The following is a 23632-nucleotide window of genomic DNA, read 5'->3' as shown; positions in this document are numbered from 1 at the left end:
GCATGGGCTAGTAGTTAGCTTAGCCTGCCCCACTTCCGCAGCCTGTCTGACTGCCCTTGGTGTTTCCTCTTCGGGTGCAGCTCCAGTCAGGGCTGTGGTCCTTGGGCTTACAGGATGCAGCAGCCCAAGCTCCCTCAGCTGATCCAACGCTAGCTCTCCCAGCCAGACACCTTCGACACGCCTCCCTGCACTCCACACGACGACATTAAAAACAGTCAACGCTAGGCGAGGCCGCCACTAGACGGCCCTCGGTGTTGTCGGAGCTGCCAGTCTGCATGGGCTAGCAGTTAGCTTAGCCTTCCCTGCTGCCATGTCCTGTCAGACCACCCTTGATGTTACCTCCAGCTCCAGGCAGGACCACGGTCCCTGGGCCCACAGGATGCAGCAGACCAAGCTCTCCCAGGTAATCCAGCACCAGCTGTCCCAGACATTAAATGAACATGCAACTGGAATAGTCAAAGGAAAGGAACAGTAAGGTATTATGCCTGCACCAAGGACCCCTTTCTATTAATGTCCTATATACATACTTTGATAAAGTGAATTAAAAAAAGACATTTATTTAAAGATCCTTTCCATGAGATATCACCATACCCAATCTTATGGCTTAAAACAACCAAAGAGCAGAGTGATCAGTAGTCTGGTAATGGCTGACTTTGTTTTCTACAGTTACGTTTATATTAGCTAGTCAAACTGATATTTGGATGAATTAGAAAAAAAATAAGAGAACTGAAATATCATTTTCCATGAAATGTGGATACAGGATCTATATCAGCATGAAGTGTCCCTCCATAATAAAGTGGGTTCAGTATGCTCCCCCCGCTGCACCGCCCGCTGCAGAGGCCAGGCTGGGGAGGAGAGCCCATGAGACCCGCAGGAGGGACCATCGGCTCATACCTAATGCACAGCCCAGTTCTGGTAATCCATTTGTGGATGTCAGCGTATCAGGGCGCTGGCTGTAATTACCTGTTGTGAGTGGACCATCTGGCCCTCAGCTTTCCAGCTGGGTGCTCCGGTCAGCAGAGTGATTGTCTTTACCACACCACCTGGACCTGCCAGACACCCAGAGCCCAGAACCCAGCCACCACACATCCTCCCATTCAAATCTTATTACCTCATTCTCAGACGGAAGGGGGGGGGGCGGATAAACAAACAAGAAAAAAACAGAGACAAGCACATAATCATTGTCTGGGATTGTTCAAGGGTAGGAGACCTCGAGAGCAAGCCATCTATAATTGCTTGGCGAGTGCTGCAGCTCTTGGTGTTGAAGTTCAGAACACAGAAACACACAGTGTGTCCCTCTGAGCAACAGAGAACATCAAAGTTGTGAGGAAAACGCAGGGGCACACACACACACACACACACACACACACACACACACACACACACACACACACACACACACACACACACACACACGCACACAATATCCTTTGTCTCAACTTCATTTAGACAAGGTGCTGTATAAGTCAGAATGAGAGTTTTTTTGTTGTGTGTGTGTGTGTGTGTGTGTGTGTGTGTGTGTGTGTGTGTGTGTGTGTGTGTGTGTGTGTGTGTGTGTGTGTGTGTGTGTGTGTGTTGTTTGGGTGCGAGGTAGCCGTCAGCAGACGCCCTCAGAGGACTCTCTCCGGGAGCCTGATCTCAAGTGGCCTTGGTTACTGATGCCTAAATGAAAAAGCTGCTTGAGCAGCGAGCTCAGTGCGCTCCCTAGAATTTAGGTTAAATTGATTTAGAACATTGTTTCTGTGGGAGGCGTTGAGTTTGATAAGCTCTGAAGCCCGCTGCTGAACGCCGTGTAGTGCCGCCTGGCTTGCATGGCCACAGGGGAAATAATGCTATTGTTGGACACAGAAACACTGCCGCGATGTGCTCCGACTCCAACTTAGCTCTGGGCACATCGTCCTGATGTGACAGCATGTTAGCTTGCTGTTAGCTACCCTAATAACCAGGCTCCTGATTTCAGTGTGAGGGCTTTGCAGGAAAAGGGGCATTCTTTAGGACTTCAGTTAGAAGGAGATACCTACATATATGCAGTTATAAAGTTTGGCAAATCTTGTATGTAAGCAAGGCCTTTTATATTCCAACACACAGAATCAGAATCAGAAACACTTTGTCATTTCATTTCATGCACTTGTGTACATGAAATGAAACGAAATATCATTTCTCCCAGCCCACAGCAGTGTAACACAAAGACAAAACACACACACACACACACATTCAAGAACTACAAGAAAACGTATATCCAGACTAACACATATATATCTAAAAAAAATATTTAAAAAATCACTGTCCAGGAGAATGAATGCCAGCCAGGATGACTGTCAGAATTGCTGGTCTGCATGAGCTAGTAGTTAGCTTAGCCTGCCCCGCTTCTGTGTCCTGTCAGACCGCCCTCGGTGTTACCTCTTCGGGCACAGCTCCAGGCAGGGCCGCAGTCCCTGGGCCCACAGGACGCAGCAGACCAAGCTCTCTCAGCCAATCCAGCGCCAGCCCCCCCGGCCACCAAAAGAAGACAAACTTAGATGCAGACATGGACAAAGGCGTGACATGGACGGTACTGGGTGAGACCACTGCAAATGTGAATTTGCACTGCCATCTTCCCACACCGGAAGCCCGCACAAACAGTCAAAGATAGGGTTCAATGTTTTACACCCTATACGCCAGTATTTGGTGTATATTCTGTATATCAGTAATGCTATGGGTCCAGACCAAATAATTCTACTTTCAAGATAGAAATACATAGTGTTAAAGCCATCATCCCTTGCATCTTTAATTTTTGCCCTTTGTCCCTGGAGGCGATACTTGTAACTTTACTCGGTGGGAAACACAGTACTTGGATCCAGTGTTGCAGCTGTGAGGGAAAACAAAGGCTCTGTAAGGTACACACTGGAGTAAACCAGATGTCTACTGTACCCATAGTAGATATTTACTGACATCTCCTGGAGAAAATATTCAAAAGCACGCGGAAATCTCCAGCTTCACTTATAACAAACAACCTTTATTTACTTTGAGTGTAAATGGAAAGCCACTCTGAACTAGAGGTTAAAATCACAAAGAGAAACTTTGCCATATCTTCATTCATACTATTTTGTAACTCACTGAACCATAAAATTTACTAGGATTGCTTTCAGAAGACTTGTAAAGCAACCAAAGAAAGAAGAAATTGAGAACAGGTGAAAATAGGGAACAGAAATGTGCCTGGAAGGGTTGGAGAGTGAGAGGGGTGTGAGGCCATGAGAGATGTGAGGCCATGAGAGATGTGAGGCCATGGAAGATGTGAGGCCATGAGAGATGTGAGGCCATGGGAGATGTGAGACAATTAGAGATATGAGGCCATGGGAGATGTGAGGCCATGAGAGATGTGAGGCCATGAGAGATGTGAGGCCATGGAAGATGTGAGGCCATGGAAGATGTGAGGCCATGAGAGATGTGAGGCCATGGAAGATGTGAGGCCATGAGGGATGTGAGGCCATGGAGATGTGAGGCCATGAGAGATGTGAGGCCATGAGAGATGTGAGGCTATGAGAGATGTGAGGCCATGGAAGATGTGAGGCCATGGGAGATGTGAGGCCATGGAAGATGTGAGGCCATGGGAGATGTGAGGCCATGAGAGATGTGAGGCTATGAGAGATGTGAGGCCATGGAAGATGTGAGGCCATGGGAGATGTGAGGCCATGGAAGATGTGAGGCCATGGGAGATATGAGGCCATGAGAGATGTGAGGCCATGGGAGATGTGAGGCCATGAGAGATGTGAGGCCATGAGAGATGTGAGGCCATGGAAGATGTAAGGCAATGAGAGATGTGAGGCCATGGAATATGTGAGACCATTAGAGATGTGAGGCCATGGGAGATGTGAGGCCATGGAGATGTGAGGCCATGGGAGATGTGAGGCTATGAGAGATGTGAGGCCATGGAAGATGTGAGGCCATGAGAGATGTGAGGCCATGGAAGATGTGAGGCCATGGGCGATGTGAGGCCATGAGAGATGTGAGGCCATGGGAGATGTGAGGCCATGAGAGATGTGAGGCCATGAGAGATGTGAGGCCATGAGAGATGTGAGGCTGTGGCTGCAGGAGAACTGTATGAACACGACGAGCCGAGACAAGCTGCTGCAGCACCTTCCTCATGGATGTCTTGTTAAATCTGTCTTATATTCTGGTTAATGGGTTTCACATATTACTTTCAATTCCATGGCTATTCAGTATTTGTTTTGAGCTTCAATTACTCAGTTTTTTGGAGGTGTTTATAAGTTATCATTGACTCATTTATCATTGACTAATTTCTTCATATAACTATTTATTCACTATCCACTTACTAATATTTATTCATGTAGAAGTGTGTTAAGTTTCTTTCTAGCCATTTTTGTAGGCAATCATTGTTGAATTTCTTTTCAATTATTTTGAAGGTATTTGCTCTGAGGACATTTATTAATTTGTACATTTACTCATTTGATCGTTTCATCATCATTTAATTACTCCTTTATTGTTCGTCTTATTACTTTCATTTTAATCATTTCAATTTACAGTTATTTTGGTTATTTTGGTTTATTCATTCATCCAGTAAACATTCTGAATTGCATTTTAATGTATTTTATTCAAGAGATTTTTTTGGTCACATATACACACAAGTACCTATACATATTATATATATATACATCTCTTGTCATTTAGTATGTATTCAGTTGGCGCTCATATAACCATTCACAGCCTTTACAATGTTATTTGTTTCTGTTACTTATTATTTTCAACCCTTGATATCGTTGTTTGATCCCAACCCAACTTATGCATGTAACAAAATGTATACGATTATTCATACAGTTATTCGAGGTAAAAGAACATGATCATTTATTTTATTTGTTGTAATTCAATAATTCTTTTTTTTTGGATACATTTATTCATTTTTACATTTGATAACACGTGTAATCTCTGCATTGTCACTTACTAAGCATATGGGAAGTATTGGGGACATTTTGAACCACAGGAACTGACAGATGACACATGCGATGATGACCAATGATGACCAAGTATGAGGTAATGCACTGATAGAAAGAATTCATTTTGATAAAATAGAGCTTAGTATGAAAAGATAGTAGAAATAAAGCTCAACCAGAGGGTATAGAACTAGGCGATGCTTCAACGAGACGGGAGAGCTTCTTAGAAAGCTGACCACCCTTATTCATAACCCGTCTTGGAGAAGAGGCAACTCTTCCATTGTATTGACGCATTTCCTTATAAAAAGGCCACGACTGTCGCTGATTGATTTGTTTAGATGCATGCAAAATGATGAAGTGTTCACTGTTTCCAATAACAAAAGCAACTACTTACAGTCCACATAGGTTTTACAAAACAAAACAGAGCACATCCAATTTCTCTTGTTATGAGTGCATCTCCAATCATTAATAAAACATCCTCTTTACTTACAAAACCAATACCGCACGGTACAAACCTGTTTGCTTCTTCACCTGTCAGGCGATTACATTACCTGTGCCTAATTGACAGCGGCACTCCCCCTAGTGGTGGGAAGTTCACCAAACAAAACACAGTAACCAAAATTACTCTTACACACCGCCCCTAACTGTTTCTGGCAGAAGACACAAATATTCTTAATACATTTTACACAAGGAGCCATTACATTAGAAACACAAATCTAGGGATTTGAAACATTCAATTAATTCAATATAAATTTCCTATAATTAATAAATTGTGTTTCCTTGGGTTCAGAAATATAGATATGGGTTTTCACAACTATTCCTTACTAATAAGTTACTTCACAAAAAAAACAAGTCTTGGTCACTGGTCTTTTAATGATGCTGGTCTTGGTCTGAAGACGAACAGAATATACACTCCTGTCCTATCAGGAAATGTCTAGTATCCCTCCATGGATCCAGGATCCTTCCAGGATCCAATGCCAACAACAACATCTCCAGCTAAAAAACTTCTTTCTTTATCTTTATTGTAGCAATGGTAGATGATCTGGTGTCCATCTCTTCCAAAAGAGATCAGCTATATATCGAGTCTATCTCCAACCCCTTTTTATATACAGATCCCCTTTTTCAAAAAGTCCAGATGGCAAAACAGATTTACCTTTCATCAAAAGAATGTGGTTTGGCGTTAATGGCGCCACGTCATTAGAATCTTCAGACAACTTTGTAATAGGATGGCCATTTAGTATGGCCTCCAACACAGTGTGAAATCCTTCATTGTCCAAACATTGTTGATAAATAACAGTGTTTAGACTCTTCCTGATCATATGTATGATGCAATCCCAAAGGCCACCATGATGGGAGCTGGCAGGAGGGTTGAAACTCCACTTAATTCCTTTTCTTTTGCATCATATTGTGATCTAAAGATGCTAAATCATCTCCAAGTTCTCTTTCAGCTCCCACAAAGTTAGTTCAATTGTGTGATCATATCTTAGAAACTTATACTCTCCGGCAGATGAATCTCCTCAGTGCATTGATGCACCAGTCTGTATTGAGAGAGTATGCCACTTCCAGATGGACTGCTCTACTGCCATACAAGTGAAAAGTACTCCATAGTGCTTTAGGATATTACAACCTCTCTTTATATCAGTTGGGCCAACATAATCCACACCAACATTTCTGAATGGTGGGAGATCAGGAAACATCTGCCATTTTTTGCTTGTCCACCTTTCCTCTGTAATGCCTAGAGAAGTAATATTCCACTATTACCTTTCTCACTGCTGAGTTGGTACTTGTAATCCAATACCTTTCCTTAGATTTTAGAGTATATGATTCCTTCTACCATGGTCCAGTTGTTCATGAATATGCTGAAGTATAAGAGCTGTGATATGTTGAGCCTTGGCTAGAATGAGTGGACATTTTCTGATTTCAGGCATGGAAGCTTTACTTAGTCATCCTCCAACTCTCAAAAGACCTTCATAAATTGGGTCAAGTTTGTAGATGGCGCTCTCTTTTCTCCACCTTAGATTTTCCAGATGCTAGTGCAGCAATGTCATTGTTAAATCTTTCCCATTGCCTGAAGTGAACAATATATATGTCTCAGCTTCAAAGACATCATCTACAGACACTTGTCCTCCTAAGCTTTTAATGTCTGTATCTCCAGTTAACCTCAGTCAGTAGACGACCATCTCCACTGGTGTGTGCAGTAATTAGCTCCTTCCTTTTCTTACTTAAATTCAGAAAAATCCTTTTCAACTTGAGAATACAGCCAACTGATATTTTCAACCTTTTCCAACTGGAAAAATTAGTGATCAGTTTATGTGTGGCACTTGGAACATCTTCAGTGACAATTGCATTTACTGTGAAGTTCCTTTTAACTTTTCAGTCATCAGCAATATCTGAATCCAAAAAAAATGTGCTGGCTACTCTTTTTTGGATTTCCACAGAACCCTTGGAATTTGGATCCATCTCTTTTGAATCAAATGTTAAATTTTCAGTCCCCTTGAGATGTAATCTGCTGGGTTTTGTGCTGTAGGAATGTATCTCCACTGTGAAATGTCTGAGACTTCTCTAGTTGTTGATATTCTGTTGGAAACAAATGTTAGGGACCTATTGTTGGGCTATACAAATAAAATTGACTTGACTTTACTTGACTTTTGTTCTCATTCTAGATGTGTTCTAGTACTGATGTACAGTCAATCCAGAACTGGTACTTCTCCAGTTGAAGCTGTAACTCTGATCACAGCATCTTGTCCACTTTAACAGCAAGAACAGCAGGTGTAAGTATGGACTTTGTTCTTGTTGTTTTGCAACCTGATGTAAGTAACAAGGCCATATGCATTCTCACTGGTATCAAAGAAGTGATGTAATTGAGCAGAAGTTATCTGTCCAAAGTCTTCAAGCTTGAAATATTACTGACCTTGAAACTTCTCACTCTTTCAACATCTTCCAACCATTTGTTCAATTTCTGTAGAAACGAATGGGGTATTGGATCATCCCACCCACACTTCAAGTAACACAGGTCTTGCAACATCATCTTAGTTGGGAGTGAGAAAGGGGCTAAGAAACCCAAAGGATCACATATGGAGCTGATCATAGATAACATTCCACACCTTGTGTGTGATTGTTCTCGGATGTTAAATTTGAATTTAAAGGTGTCTGTCTCAATGCACCATTGTAGTACAAGAGCCCGTTCACCTGGAGTAGGCCTAAAAAGATAGTATACTAAGGTTAAGTAAATACCACATAATGGGCTTAATGAGATTTGACGTGGAGGAGACCTGATGGGGTTAACGAATTGATTGTTGACTGTTCAAATTGATTAACTGACTGTTTGATAAGATAGATGCACCAAAAGACTTGTTCTGATAACAGGCATGAGCATTTAAAAAAACTCCTACCAAGAAGTCTATTTTTCGATAGTACTAAATGTTAGTATTGTTCTGATAATTGTACTTATAACATTGAATCTAATATGAAAGGCTCGTGTACATTCTGTTTGTGTTACTGACGAGAGGAAAAAACGAGAACCTGTTAACTCTGCCTAAGTGCACTTATTTTGTCTTATTTATAAAGTATTTAAAATGTGTATATTGTTTTACTTATAAGAGGAAATAACATTGAGATATACCGTTAACCCCGCCTGAATGCATTTATTTGGTCTCATTTATAATTTACAAAGTATTTAATGTGTTTATATTTTGAATAACACGTGCATAAAATGATGTTTTGATTTATCATATGTGTACCTTTTCGAAATGGCAGTAAAAATGGTCAGGAACGCTCGTTTATGCATACATTTCGCTCTGCTCACGATTTATGTATAAGGCCTATAATGAATTGGTTCACCATAGTTAGTCATTTTTAAAAAGTGGGTCCCCAGAAAAAAAGTTTGGGAACACTGATCTACACAGTACCATCTTCTTCAAGGCACTAGAATTTTTTCAACACAGCTGTTAATTGTTTATACCGACGACTCAACTGGGAGAATTTCATGACCATCCCGGTCTTAGAAATGACAGAACAGGCAGGCAGTCACTTGAAATGATCTATGGGAAACATGAATGGGATTCCCCCCCCCCTCACCGCTTTAACTCCGCCCACTCCTCCACTCTGCAACCCTGCACTGCTGCTGCACTGTTCTGCGACTGTCGCTCACTATGAGTCAGTGTATCAACGTCAACATAAGTTTTGGAGTGAAACTCCCCAAAAAAAATCTTCCATACTGTAGCTTCAAGAATAGCCTCTAAAATACACAGTACTTATTTATTGTTAGAGCCACTGTCATTAGCCAAAGGTGACAGAAATAGAAAAGACCGACCTAGTGGCAATAGAGCTATCGAGGGCAGGCAGGAATCATCAACGCCAGAGTAAATGATCAGGCGCCGCCCTCCCGCACTCCGTGCAGCACCCTAACCTACCGCAAATGGCTTTGCTGTCTGCAGCTAACGTTAGCTGGCTTTACGTTCGTTCACTTTAACCAGTTACGCGATTCATCTGGTGACGGCTATATATTATCAGGTGAGTGTCGCACAGGTTGATACATGTGGTAATTATTTCGACTTAAAAACCAATTGCTGGGTAGTTGGGGCAAAATAGAAATCATTAGCATAGTTAGCAAGCTAACAGCCATTGCAGACTTGAATTGTTTAGCCATATTATCTAGCGTTAGCTGTATAATGTTTGTCTCACTTTGCTTCCTGGTACTATCGAAACTGAAAGCGCTACCTGAGCTCCTCCCAAGTCCTTTGTGCATTAGCTTATTTGCTTTTCAGGCGTACCCCACTTGCTGCAGGTTGGCAAAGTAAAGTAACCAAAGCGAGTCAGAATCATGTCCAGCACCTTGTGTCCGGCACCTGTCTGATGTTCCACAGCTATTCTCTTTCGCGATTACGCAAACGACGGATTTCTGACCCATGCTAGGCATATACAGTTAGTTTCTGCTGTCTACACAACATATCGCCCACTCGAAGGTCTTACATCCGCGAAATCTTCCATGGCCATCTGTCTCCTCCGTCCTCTCGCACAGATCCATGGGTTCGGCTCTCATGGAGCCGTCCAGTAAGCCTGGGGCCAACCAGGTGGCAGATGTGGTGTTTGTGATCGAAGGGACAGCCAACCTTGGCCCCTACTTTGAAGCTCTTCGAAAAAATTACATACTGCCTGCTATTGAGTAAGTCTACATGGAATGGGTTTCCTTGGCTCGGCTTTTCCTCTCTTGGGTCCTGATTAAATGTCCTTTCCTTTTCCGTACTATAGATACTTCAATGGAGGGCCACCAGCAGAGACAGACTTTGGAGGAGATGTGAGTTTTTCATTCTCTTTTATTTTAGTGTCTATCTTTGCCTCTAGTTTCCACCGGGAACGTGAAAGCTCTTACTGTGGCAGCATTACTGTGGGAGGTCTGATGATTGTAGTGGTCAGGGGTCCCCTAATATTTTTCTTGATAATTTTTTTCCAAATTAACAAATGATGCTTGACAGCTTTCCTTTAGAGGACAATTTACCCCAGTGATGTAACATTTGTAGCAATATTAAAGATGTAATATCAGAATCAAAATCATTTTTATTGGCCATGTAAATTTGCACATACATGGAATTTGACTCCGGTTTCGTGGCTCTCTCAGTGTACTTAGAATAACAACACTACAACACAGCAATCTTCAGATATATACACAAGGATTGACTTATACAGGCGAAATCAGAGGTGATAAGATGCAATGGTGCAGAGAATATATCAGAGATGCTGAAATAGATGTTAGCATGTTACTTACATACATGTCTGAGGTAGATAGACATGACAGAGCATACCAGTATACGTACAATATACACTCACTGGCCACTTTATTAGGTACACCTTGCTAGTACCGGGTTGGACCCCCTTTTGCCTTCAGAACTGCCTTAATCCTTCATGGCATAGATTCAACAAGGTACTGGAAACATTCCTCAGAGAGTTTGGTCCATATTGACATGATAGCATCACGCAGTTGCTGCAGATTTGTCGGCTGCACATCCATGATGCGAATCTCCCGGTCCACCACATCCCAAAGGTGCTCTATTGGATTGAGATCTGGTGACTGTGGAGGCCATTTGAGTACAGTGAACTCATTGTCATGTTCAAGAAACCAGTCTGAGATGATTCGAGCTTTATGACATGGCACGTTATCCTGCTGGAAGTAGCCATCAGAAGATGGGAACACTGTGGTCATAAAGGGATGGACATGGTCAGCAACAATACTCAGGTAGGCTGTGGCGTTGACACGATGCTCAATTGGTACTAAGGGGCCCAAAGTGTGCCAAGAAAATATCCCCGACACCATTACACCACCACCACCAGCCTGAACCGTTGATACAAGGCAGGATGGATCCATGCTTTCATGTTGTTGACGCCAAATTCTGACCCTACCATCCGAATGTTGCAGCAGAAATCGAGACTCATCAGACCAGGCAACGTTTTTCCAATCTTCTATTGTCCAATTTTGGTGAGCCTGTGCGAATTGTAGCCTCAGTTTCCTGTTCGTAGCTGACAGGAGCAGCACCTGGTGTGGTCTTCTGCTGCTGTAGCCCATCTGCCTCAAGGTTCGACGTGTTGTGCGTTCAGAGATGCTCTTCTGCATACTTCGGTTGTAATGAGTGGTGATTTGAGTTACTGTTGCCTTTCTATCAGCTCGAACCAGTCTGGCCATTCTCCTCTGATCTCTGGCATCAACAAGGCATTTTCGCCCACAGAACTGCCGCTCACTGGATATTTTCTCGTTTTCGGACCATTCTCTGTAAACCCTAGAGATGGTTGTGCGTGAAAATCCCAGTAGATCAGCAGTTTCTGAAATACTCAGACCAGCCCGTCTGGCACCAACAACCATGCCACGTTCACAGTCACTTAAATCACCTTTCTTCCCCATTCTGATGCTCGGTTTGAACCGCAGCAGATCGTCTTGACCATGTCTACATGCCTAAATGCATTGAGTTGCTGCCATGTGATTGGCTGATTAGAAATTTGCGTTAAAGGGCAGTTGGACAGGTGTGCCTAATAAAGAGGCCGGTGAGTGTACAGTACAGTATATACAAAATGGTTGGATTTATTGACAGTGTTATGTGTTCATTTGAATGACAGCCCGTGGAAAAAAAACGTTTTGTATCTGGTTGTTTTGGGGTACAGTACTCTGTAGCACTTACCAGAGGGGAGGAGTTGGAACAGGTTGTGACCAGGGTGTGATGAGTCTGCAGAAATTTTGCCTGCCCCAATACTGTAATATTGACATAATACAGATGTAATCTTAAATGATTCAGTATGGTAGTCATCATATCTGGCCCAAATAAATAACGTTCTCACTCAACTTTTATGAAATATTGAACACTATGTGTAATTTATCTGATGTTGGCTTGAACAAAAATGTGCATGTCCAAATTTTTTTTCAATGGTAACAATTTTTACCATTGTTAATAAAATAATCTCTCTCATTCTCCCCCTCGCTCCCTTTAGTATGGAGGTACACAGTACGGTCTGGTGGTGTTCAACACAGTGGACTGTGTTCCCGAGTCATACGTCCAGTGCCATGCACCAACCAGCTCTGCCTTCGAGTTCGTTTCTTGGATCGATAGCATCCAGTATGTTGGTGAAAACTGAGTAGTTAATTGACAGCATTGACAGTCTTGTGCCATTACATTGCTTTTGGTTCCTTTGTCGTGACATATCAAGCAGGCACAAGTAAATTTCTCAAGTAAATGTGCACCTCTATTTTAGGTTCATGGGTGGTGGAGCAGAGAGTTGTAGTCTGATTGCTGAGGGACTTGCCGTGGCCCTGCAGCTCTTTGATGACTTTAAGAAGATGAGGGAGCAGATGTAAGGCAGACTCATTGTTGCACCCCACACTGATTAATAGATCTGTGAGCAGCAACAAGCTGGTATACAGAGTATCCTGTTTTGTTAGTCAAACACCGGATCGGTGCACACTGTTGTAAAACAGAGTACTGACCATCATGATAGGCAGACAAAAGCACCAGGAAGCTTGGGAATGGCTACAGAAATGTGTCCCCAGTATACCTTATACACCATGCATTAACACTGAAAGTTGCTGTAAGAGGTGAATGACAACTTTAATGGCCATTGTACTGTCTCCCTTCCTGTGTAACTGTGTAGGTTGGTGTGACTCATTGTCAAGAGACTTCCTTAATGAACGAATACGTAACTAAATTTAAGTCCTGCTCTCTAACTGCATTCCTCTCCCCCCCCCCCCCCACTGCCAGTGGTCAGACTCACAAGGTGTGTGTGCTGCTATGTAACTCTCCTCCATACCTGCTGCCCGCTGTGGAGAGTGTCAGCTACACAGGCTGCACAGCAGACAACTTGGTTAAGATCATAAGAGATGTGAGTAAACTGAGTTTTTGTCCCTTTTATGTAGAATAAGTGCACTTTCGCATTCGGCACGTTTGCATTAGTCTGAACCAGAGGTTGATGGCTCCCCTGCTCCCAGTCTCCACTGTTCTGCTTCTACATTGGAGTTTGTTGTTCCAAACCATGGTACATATGTGAAATATACTGCTCAAAAAAATAAAGGGAACACCTAAAAACACAATATAGACCTCGATGGATGAAATATTTCAGCTGAAAATCTTGATTTATTAGACAGGGGAATGTGTTTAGAGCAAAATAACCTAAGAATGATCAATGGAAATCAAAATCATTAGCCCATTAAGGTCTGATTTAAGAATCATACTCAAAATCAAAGTGGAAAATGAGAACATAGGCTGATCCAACTTCTGTGGAAATTCTTCAAGACGATTCAAAATGAGGCTCAGTAGTGTGTGTGGCCTCCACGTGCCTGTATGCACTCCCTACAACGTCTGGACATGCTCCTGATGAGACGACGGATGGTCTCCTGAGGGATCTCCTCCCAGACCTGGATCAGGGCATCGGTCAACTCCTGGACAGTCTGTGGTGCGACATCGCGTTGGCGGATGGTACGAGACATGATGTCCCAGAGGTGCTCGATTGGATTCAGGTCTGGGGAACGTGCAGGCCAGTCCATAGCATCAATGCCCCCGACATACAGGAACTGCTGACACACTCTGGCCACATGAGGACGAGCATTGTCACGCATGAGCAGGAACCCAGGGCCCACTGCACCAGCATATGGTCTGACAATGGGTCTGAGGATCTCATCCCGGTACCTAATGGCAGTCATGGTACCTCTGGCTAGCACGTAGAGGTCTGTGCGGCCCTCCAAGGATATGCCTCCCCAGACCATCACTGACCCACCGCCAAACCGGTCATGCTGGAGGATGTTGCAGGCAGCAGAACGTTCTCCACAGCGTCTCCAGACTCTCTCACGTCTGGCACATGTGTTCAGTGTGAACCTGCTCTCATCTGTGAAGAGCACAGGGCGCCAATGGCGAATCTGCCAACCAAGATGTTCTCTGGCAAAGGTCAATCGGGCTGCACGGTGTTGGGCTGTGAGCACAGGCCCCAATTGTGGACGTCAGGTCCTCATACCATCCTCATGCATTCTGTTTCTCACTGTTTGAGCAGAAACCTGCACATTAGTGGCCTGTTGAAGGTCGTTTTGTAGGGCTCCGGCAGTGCTCCTCCTGTTCCTCCTTGCACAAAGGACCAGATAGCGGTCCTGCTGCGGGGTTGTTGTCCTCCTGCAGCCCCCTCCACGTCTCCTGGTGTACTGGCCTGTCTCCTGGTACCTCCTCCATGCTCTGGACACTGTGCTGGGAGACACATCAAATCTTCTTGCCACAGCACGCATTGATGTGCCATCCTGGATGAGCTGCACTACCTGAGCAACTTCTGTAGGTTGCAGATACCGCCTCATGCCACCTCTAGTGGTGAGGGCACTAGCAAAATGAAAAACTAACCAAAGATCGGCCAGAAAAGAGGAGGACAGGCAAATGGTCTGTGGCCACCATCTGCAAATCCATTCCTTTTATAGGGGTTGTCTTGCGAATTGTCTAATTTCCACCAGGTGGAAATTAGACAATTTACCAACAGGTGAAATTGATTCACAAATCAGTGTTGCTTCCTAACTGGACAGGTTAATATCTCAAAAGTGTGATTGACTTGGAGCTACATTGCATTGCTTATGTGTTCCCTTTATTTTTTTGAGCAGTGTACTTTCATCATCAACTAGTAGCAGATTTTTACCAGTGTCGCCAGGCCACAAGGTTTGGAGAAGAGTGCATCTGGTTTAATCCCAGCTGAAAATTGGGGGAAAAAAACAAACGACAAACATCGTTTTGCAGTTCTGCAAATGCTTTTGTTTATTTGCTGGCATAACCAAAGTGATGTGAACCACAAACACTTGGCTGCGCATGCATTCGTGCTGCAGATTGATCTTTTTAAAAAAAGATTTTTTATGAGACATATAGTCATAAGAAATGTATTTGCTGTTTTACTTGCAGCGTATTCTCACACATTTTTAAGGTGAGTGCCTCACTAGATCCACTGCTGGCCAAAGTTCTCTGGACAGTTTTCATCAAAACCACACACACAACACGTATGTTTTCTGCTAAAGTGTCAGTTCACTTTCTCAAATTAGGCTGGATTGCTGTTTTTTTTTCCCGGCTCAAAATAAGGCTTAGGTGGTAACTTTGCGTGACAGCGACTGCAGTCGGTCTGGCTTTACTGCCACCATCAACACATATTCAATGTGTAAGTCTACCTCTGCAGCAAACCTATTCAGAGGTATGTGGATGGTGCATAGGAATCGGTCCTCCATAAGTGTTATGTGATGAACGCAGGGCATCCCTCCCTCTGCATGTGGAGGTCATTGCCAGGGGCCGGCACCGGAGTGTCCTTGAACCCAGTCGTTGCATCACAGCAGTTCTTGGAGATCTGCCACTGTGCCATTGTAATCAGTGTAATGGCTTTAGTATTATCTTATTTGCTTCATTTGGATAAACATTTTTTGTATTGCTGAATGGTGTTTACCTCTTGAGACCCAGCAATTCATTTTTGTCCACTGTAGTGGATGTAACGTTTTTGCTCATATCTCTCATACTATACATGCCACTGTATTCAGTCCTGTTTTCCCTTAAAGATGACAACTGTGCCTTTAAAATTACATCACGTGTTTGAGTGTGGGTATCCACTACAGTGGACATGTTGTAAAATTTGAACAAAATCAAGTTTTAACATGTTTTTCTTTGCAATGTGTATTTTACCACCCCAACACTTAATTTATGTACAAAAAATAGAAATTAAACAACATTATTTTTCCTGGGTCTCAGGATTAGATCTATGCACAAGCCTATAATAAGGAGCTCGGGTAAATCAAAACTGCGTTCTGTCAGATATTTCAGACTAGTGCTTGCAATTTTTGCAAAATAAGTCAAGTCAAGTCAGTTTTATCTGTATAGCCCAATATCACAAATGACAAATTTGAGGATTTGTTTCCGGGGAAGTTGGAAATAGAAGGACTCTTCAAGATCTGTTTGGATTTTTAGTTAATTTTTCAAAGATGTGTCATTATTAAAGGAAACTTAAATTACATAACTAGTGACATCGTTTATAATATAAGCTCACTTTAAGGAACAAAATCAAATACATTCTGTAAACCATTGCAGAATAACCTCGTCTCAGTGCAAAATGAAGTCATTGCTTCAATCTTTTCCATTCAATTTGTTGAGTACTCATAATGACGAATTGGCTCAAATTTGTCATCAAATTAGATCTGCGTATATCTTGATGCTCTACAACCATCTATTAATACCAGCAATGCATGGTCAGTTACTTGACATGCCACCATTTCATATTTTAGCAGAAAGGTGTAGCCTATACATCTAAACTCTGAGAGCAGATTAGATTGGTGTGGGTTTTAGCGTCACCTTGGTGTTAAGTTTTGTAATTTTCCCACTGGAGGCAAGTGTTTGGACATATTACCATGTTTATCATTATCTTGGCTGTTTTCAGCCTCAGTATAGCATATGAATTAGTGATGAAATAATAATTTTCATGATAAACAATGTTGTTTTTGCCATATTTGTTAAGGGATACTGAGGGTCTAAGGACAGGATGTTGTGATGCTGTAAAGCCCCTTTAACAAATTTGTAATTTGTGATATTGGGCTATACAAATAAAGTAAAATTGACTTGACTTGACCATCAACTCGATGTGTCATCTCCATACATTTCTATTTGGAATGTAAGTTCAGGTCTTCAACAAACTACAAAAATGTATTGAGATGTATATAAAAAAAAAGAAATGTGTGACAAACATTAAAAATGGAACATTTTGAATATGTTTATATATTTTAAATATATTTCATAATGTATTTAAATATTTATTGAATGATTTTTAAGCAACTGAAACAGCTTTAAGGAGCCACTGAAATAACAAAGCTACAAAGTGCCTTTACATGAGAAAAACAAATATTTATGCTAACTGACCATGTTAAATTTGCTTTTCTAAACTAATCACAGCAGATGTCGCATCCAGTGACTGAGAATTTGACCCCCCTAATTGTTGACGAGGGGGAAATATAAATTGCATGAACCTCCTGTCAGTTTTTTTTTTAACCTTACCTATGTCTCATAAGGGGCTCTGTACAAATGAATTAGACAAATTTGAAAAATAAAAGGTAGAATGGGAAGGATTGTCCTAAAAGTCAATGTATTTACTCATGCAAAAATAATCCCTCTCAGTCATCATTTATGACCCACGAGACATGTGTAACGGTGTCCAAATCTGCAGTGGCCCGTCCTCGTGCCTGTATTTTCTTATTTTGCTGTGTATGGGACGTTTCTGGGCGTTAACATTTGGGCAGCGGGACTCTACATAAAAATGCAGAAACCAGGTGCCAGATCGAGATCGTAAGTATGCATCCAAGAGTAAGCTACAACAATGGCGGACACAGTGGCGAAAAAAACGTAAATATAGCGGGGCGAAACGTCAAGGGGACAAAGCTCGTTCCAAAACGAGAGCGAAATGTTGTCGACATCTTCTGTGGGAGCTCTTAAGGTTCTTCTTCTCCAGCTCTGAAAGATAGCGCTACCGTCTTCTTCGTTTTCCATGGCTGTTGGTTAGTGTAACAATAGTCTAGCAACACCTTCTCGTTTCATTGTTGAATTGCAGCAATAAATGCATGGACAGTTTTTAACCATGTTTACAAGGTTTTTCTTGTGCAATATCTCCTAGAAGGCTTAGGCAGGGTGGAGGGAAAAAGCCTTAGGCAGGCCGCCTAAGCCTTTTCAAAGCAGAAAAATACCCTGGATTGGTTTCATACCAATAGAGGACTGGACTGCAGTTCACATGAAATGGACTCCAGACTGCTGTTTTCAAGCAGACTTGAGTTTGGTTATTTGGTGCACATCTGCATTTGGAAAAAAGCTTTCACACCAATCAAATGAACTGAACTTTATGGTCAAACAAACCCAGGTCCATACCTAAAGCTGTAATGTGAAAGTGCCCTAAATTGGCTCGCTGAGGTCATCAGATAGCAAAGGGTGGGGCTCATAGCGGCAGAGAGAAAGTGGCTTAAAACCAGGGTCCACTGACCTCAGTGTCTGTCAGTGTCATCGTTCTCCTCCAGCTTAAAAACTGCTAAGACCACTTACTATCAGAACAAGATTTATGGTGCCACTGATGTTCGAAAAATATTTTCTGCTTGTAAATCACTCCTCAATTCACCACCTCCACTCTGCTCACTCCTGACATGTTTGCCTTGTACTTTACTGATAAGGTTTCAGCCATCGGTAACCAGTTCTCTGAGCCTGACCAACTCTGTCTCCCACTGCCAGCTAACAGTGCTTCACTCACCTCATTCTCCCCCCTGACTGGGAAGGAAGTCTCCAAGCTTCTGCTGGACTCTGGTCCCATTGCCTGTCCGCTGGACTCGATACCATTCGACCTCTTACAGACCATTTCCCCTGCACTTAACCCCCCAGTCACACACATCATCAACTCCTCGCTTACAACGAGTGTGTTCCCTACTGCATTTAAGCAAACTCGGGTTACCCCGCTGTTCAGAAAACCTACACTCAACCCAGCCCAGTTTGAAAACTACAGGCCGGTCTCACTCCTACCCTTTCTTTCAAAAATACTTGATTGCACGGTCTTTAACCAAGTCTCTGAATTCCTTTCTGAAAACAATCTGTATGATCCGAATCAGTCTGGCTTTAAGCGGGATCCGCTCTTGTTCACCCTCCAACCTCATTATAAAGTTTGCTGATGATATCACAGTGGTAGGTCTCATCAGCGACAATGATGAATCATCATACAGAGCGGAGGTGGATCAACTGGCAGTGAGGTGCAAAAACAACAATCTCGCCCTAAATATAGGAAAAACTAAAGAGGTCATTATTGACTTAGGAAAAACCAGCGCCTGCCATACCCCTCTGACCATCAATAGTATAGACGTGGAGAGAGCCAGCAGTATTAAGTTCCTGAGAGTTCACATCACAGAGGACCTCTCCTGATCATCATTTGTCACTGCGCTCACCAAGAAGGCCCAGCAGCATCTTCACTTCCTGGGACGTCTGAAGAAGACGAGTCTCCCCCCACCCATCCTCATTACATTCTACAGAGGCACCATAGAGAGCATTCTGACCAGCTGTATCTCTGTCTGGCATGAGAACTGCAAGGCTTCCGACTGCAAATCCCTACAGCGGATAGTGAAGACAGCTGGAAAGATCATAGGAACTGCTGTCCCATCCATCGGGGCCATCTTTGTTGACGGTGCACCCAGAAGGCTCTTAGTATCGTGAAGGACCCCACCCACCCTTCCCACATACACTTCACCCTCCTACCCTCTGGCAGGAGGTACCAGTGCATCCATGCTACCTCTACCAGACTATGCAACAGTTTCATTCCTCAGGCTGTGAGGTTCCTTAACAGCCTGACCACTTAGACCTCCATAAAATGACTTTTTGACCGTCTTACTCACTGTCCGTGTCAGGTGTGCTTGTGTGATGTTTAAGTCTGTAAAGTAACTCTTGTTTTTAATGCACTTTTTGTTTTTAATATTTATTGTGTGTTATTTGTTTTTATGTGGCACTGAGGTACTTGGGAAATGTAATTTCGTTCCCTTGTATGTATGAGACATGCATATAAAGCAATGACAAATAAAAGCAGTCTAAGTCTACCGAGACTGCACTCCTGTCGGTAATAGAATCACTGCGTTTGACTAGAGCTGTTGGTCAGTCCTCAGCTTTATTGCTGCGAGATCTGTCAGCTGCCTTTACCACGGTTAACCACCAAATCCTCCTCTTCACACTCACTTGGTATCTCAGGATCTGCCCTCCGCTGGTTCATGTCCTACCTCTTGGGGATATCTTTTAGAGTATCTTGGAGGGGAGAAGTGTCCAAACCGCACAGCTTATCCACAGGGGTATCTCAATGGTCAGTGCTCGGTCCCCTTCTCTTCTCAATATACACCACCTCACTTGGTGCAGTCACCTGCTGCCATGGTTTCTCATACCATTGCTATTCTGATGATACCCAGCTCTTCCTATCATTCACACTAGATGACCTCACAGTCTCGGCATGGATATCGTCATGCTTTGCTGATATCTCTGCATGGATGAAAGAATGCCACCTTCAGCTTAACCTGTCTAAGACTGAGCTCCTTGTCATCCCAGCCAGTCCATCCTTACAACAACAGATCAATAGCCAACTCAGATCAACCCAACTCATGCCCACAAAGTCTGCCCGAAACCTGGGTTTCATGATTGATGACTGGCCGTTTGGCAAAGTCATCCCACCTGTGGAGGCATCTCATTTGTCTTATTTTGTTGAAAATACCGGTTCTAGTCCAAAGGTAAAAAAAAATAATCATGGAGTGGTTCCTCTGGCCCCGGGGCATGTCCCTGGCCGAACCTCCAACCCCCAGGAGCCCATACAGAACCCCCGAAAAGCCTGGATAAAAGAACGCCATGGGGAACCTTGGCCAAAGTCAACACTATAATATGGTGCTGTTGACAATGGATTATGAAAAATATACCAATAATATCTGAAATATTTAACTTACCCTACAGTGCAAGAGCACAATTGCTCCACAATGTGTTTCAGAATTAGTTGATGGGGCAGCCCGGAGTCCACACAAGTCAGTTTTACTTTTCATATTCTGAATGTATCCCTCCTGCATACTGTAACCCCTTCTGCCTTTCACGGGAGGATATTAAGGATGAATTACTCCAAAATACATCACTTATTTTCTCTGGGAATGCTCTGATTTCTTCCTTCATGTTTTGGTGTTTTCCAGCTACTTCCTGGATGGTTCTGAAAAGCTTGATGGGCATAGCAACAGTAACTAAGGTGGGGGGGGACTTTGCGAAAGGTCAATTGATTGACTGATTCTGTTTCTACCAGGGGAAAAAATTGGCAAGATGTAGAGACAAAAACGATGCAAAATTAAATTTGAATAAAAGAAACAAAGGAAAATGGGTAACTATATGAAGTAAAATACACTGATTAAAGGTGATTTAAAAGATGCTTCTCTACTGAGTGGCTTACAAAAGAGTTCACAATAAGCAGATACATGTGTCACTAACAGGAATCAGATAGCACTAAAAAGTAATCATATCATAGGCAAGAGTGCATGTCATGTCAGAAACATATTTAGTGTAAGTGTACCTTGGATCAGCAGGACATTCATATTACAAAGTAGCTGGAAAATATCTATCAAAATCAGACATTGTCAGGAGTGGAAATCATGTCAACTGCTGGTAGAAGAATGGTACAAAAGTAATAGTAGGGGTTACAGGGATTGTCACTCTGCTTGGTAAACTAATCACAGCATCATCATGGCTGTCTCGTCTTTACTCAGGGAAATTATCCACAGGCTTTTTTGAAACTTGTTATGCTGAAAATATTCTAAAAGTTTTTCCCTGAGTATTGTGGCTACTCAAGTATTTGTGTGAGCTGGCATTAAGGGAGGAGAGGAGAAAAAAATGACAGATTTCCACAATGAATGTTGGATCTTATGCATATGGTTTTTTCCAGTTTGCAATATAGAAAATGGGAAATAGACAACAGATTACAAAGGGTAATTGTTATCATTTATTTTTGTTCAAATCAAGGTATTGTTTGTGGAGGGGGTTTAACAGTTGTGATCACAAAAATGCTGTTACTTTAAGAGATTATGTGCTAATTCAATTGTGTTATAGAGAGGAATCCACTTCTCTGTTGTGGCTCCACGGAAACTACCAGCTTTAAGGGCTTTGTATGAGCGGGCATCACCAGTTGGGGGGGCAGTTGAACCACATTCAGACTACAGCCAAGACCCCTTCCATATGGTCTTAGTCAGAGGCATTGCACTTCCAGGTGAGGAACGTTCCTTTCCATGCACGTACTCATGCACACTTCAAGTTCAAGTGCAAGTTCAACTTAATTGTTTTATGTATTTATAATACAATGAAATTCTTGTACTCTGGCTCTCTCTGCCTTAACACCAAGGACACAAGGACACGCCATCATCCCCCCCCAAAAAACAGACTATGTACACAGTGAATTCATACATTATGTATGCAATATACATTACACGATTATGCAACAATTTAAAGGTGCATATGGGTGCATCCGTTGTTCAGCAACCCGACTGCCTGTGGAAAGAAGCTATTACTGAGATAGGTGGTGTGTGATTTGATGCTCCGGTAGCGTTGTGTAGATGGAATGAGCGAGAACAGAACATGAATGGGGTGGCTGGTGTCTGTCATGTTTTCGACTTTCCTTGTATTTATATTTCTCTATTTTTTGTTTTTTAAATTTATATATTTATATTTATTTCCTTTTAGTTATTAGGGATGGGACGATACTGGATCGAATTCTGAATCATTCGATACGGTCTTCACGGTTCGATACGCTCCCCATTTCGCAAGATCGTGTGTTATTAATAAAAAAATAGAATAAAGTGTTCCTGATTCCTGATTAACACTAGAACGACCGGAATTTCACTCCTACCTAAAACGACCACGAGCGGTCAAAATGACTGCCGGTTTTTAAACTATATTCTGTCAAGATAAATACCCAACTGAGATATTAATGCATTGCATATGTTAGTATGTCTGTTAGGAAACGACTGACACCAAAAGTAACATTTTAACAACTATAATACTGTTTTTAAACAACTTAAACTTCAGAGAGACATGGCCGAACTTGAATTACAAAATTGAAAAAGTGAAAATATTACCTGAAAAACAAAATGGGAAACACACATTGCTAATCTAACAAACGTAACACGGCCTATAAAACGTGAAATGTGTAAAAAAAAGAACTGAAAATAAATATTAAAACGGTCCCAAACAACGACTGGAACTTTAAAACTACCAGAACAACTGTGGGTGGTCATTTTGACCGCCCACGGTTTTTAAACTCTATATTCTGTCAAGATAAATACCCAAATGAGATATTAATGCATTATTTGTGTTAGCATGTCTGTTAAGAAAAGACTGACACCAAAATTAACATTTTAACAACTTTAATACTGTTTTTCAAACAATATCAAATCACCACTGTCCAACGCCTGTAAATACTGCAACACCTCGGTTGTAGTCATGGTGCGTCTGAGACCACGGTTGTACCCAGACATGTTGGAAATAATGCCTGAAAGACAAAACGGAAAACACATATTGCTACTCTTAACAAACATCGCAAGGCCTCTAAAAGTGAAATGTAAAAAAAGAACTGAACGTTGCAAAGGAAATGACAGGAACAACACACTTCATAAATAATGGCATGACGCACGGTCATTTTGACCGCTCATGGTCATTTTA

The 23632-nt window shown here is 42.4% G+C and overlaps 1 protein-coding gene across 2 annotated transcripts in view; it reads left to right on the top strand.

Annotated features, from left to right (window-relative positions):
- Window positions 1–9311: 9311 nt before the first annotated feature.
- med25 (mediator complex subunit 25) overlaps window positions 9312–23632 on the top strand; it is a 49527-nt gene continuing 35206 nt past the window's right edge. For both annotated transcript variants that reach the window (XM_056288034.1, XM_056288033.1), the window contains exons 1-7: window positions 9312–9440; window positions 9949–10092; window positions 10179–10224; window positions 12402–12526; window positions 12663–12761; window positions 13166–13286; window positions 22028–22184. In XM_056288034.1, the coding sequence (XP_056144009.1) occupies window positions 9953–10092; window positions 10179–10224; window positions 12402–12526; window positions 12663–12761; window positions 13166–13286; window positions 22028–22184 (688 nt within the window). In that variant the 5' untranslated portion in view covers window positions 9312–9440; window positions 9949–9952. The remainder of the gene's footprint in view (window positions 9441–9948; window positions 10093–10178; window positions 10225–12401; window positions 12527–12662; window positions 12762–13165; window positions 13287–22027; window positions 22185–23632) is intronic.

Source organism: Lampris incognitus, chromosome 10, assembly GCF_029633865.1.
Source record: "Lampris incognitus isolate fLamInc1 chromosome 10, fLamInc1.hap2, whole genome shotgun sequence".
In the NCBI taxonomy this organism is placed as follows: domain Eukaryota; kingdom Metazoa; phylum Chordata; class Actinopteri; order Lampriformes; family Lampridae; genus Lampris; species Lampris incognitus.
This window is presented reverse-complemented; position numbering and strand designations above follow the sequence as displayed.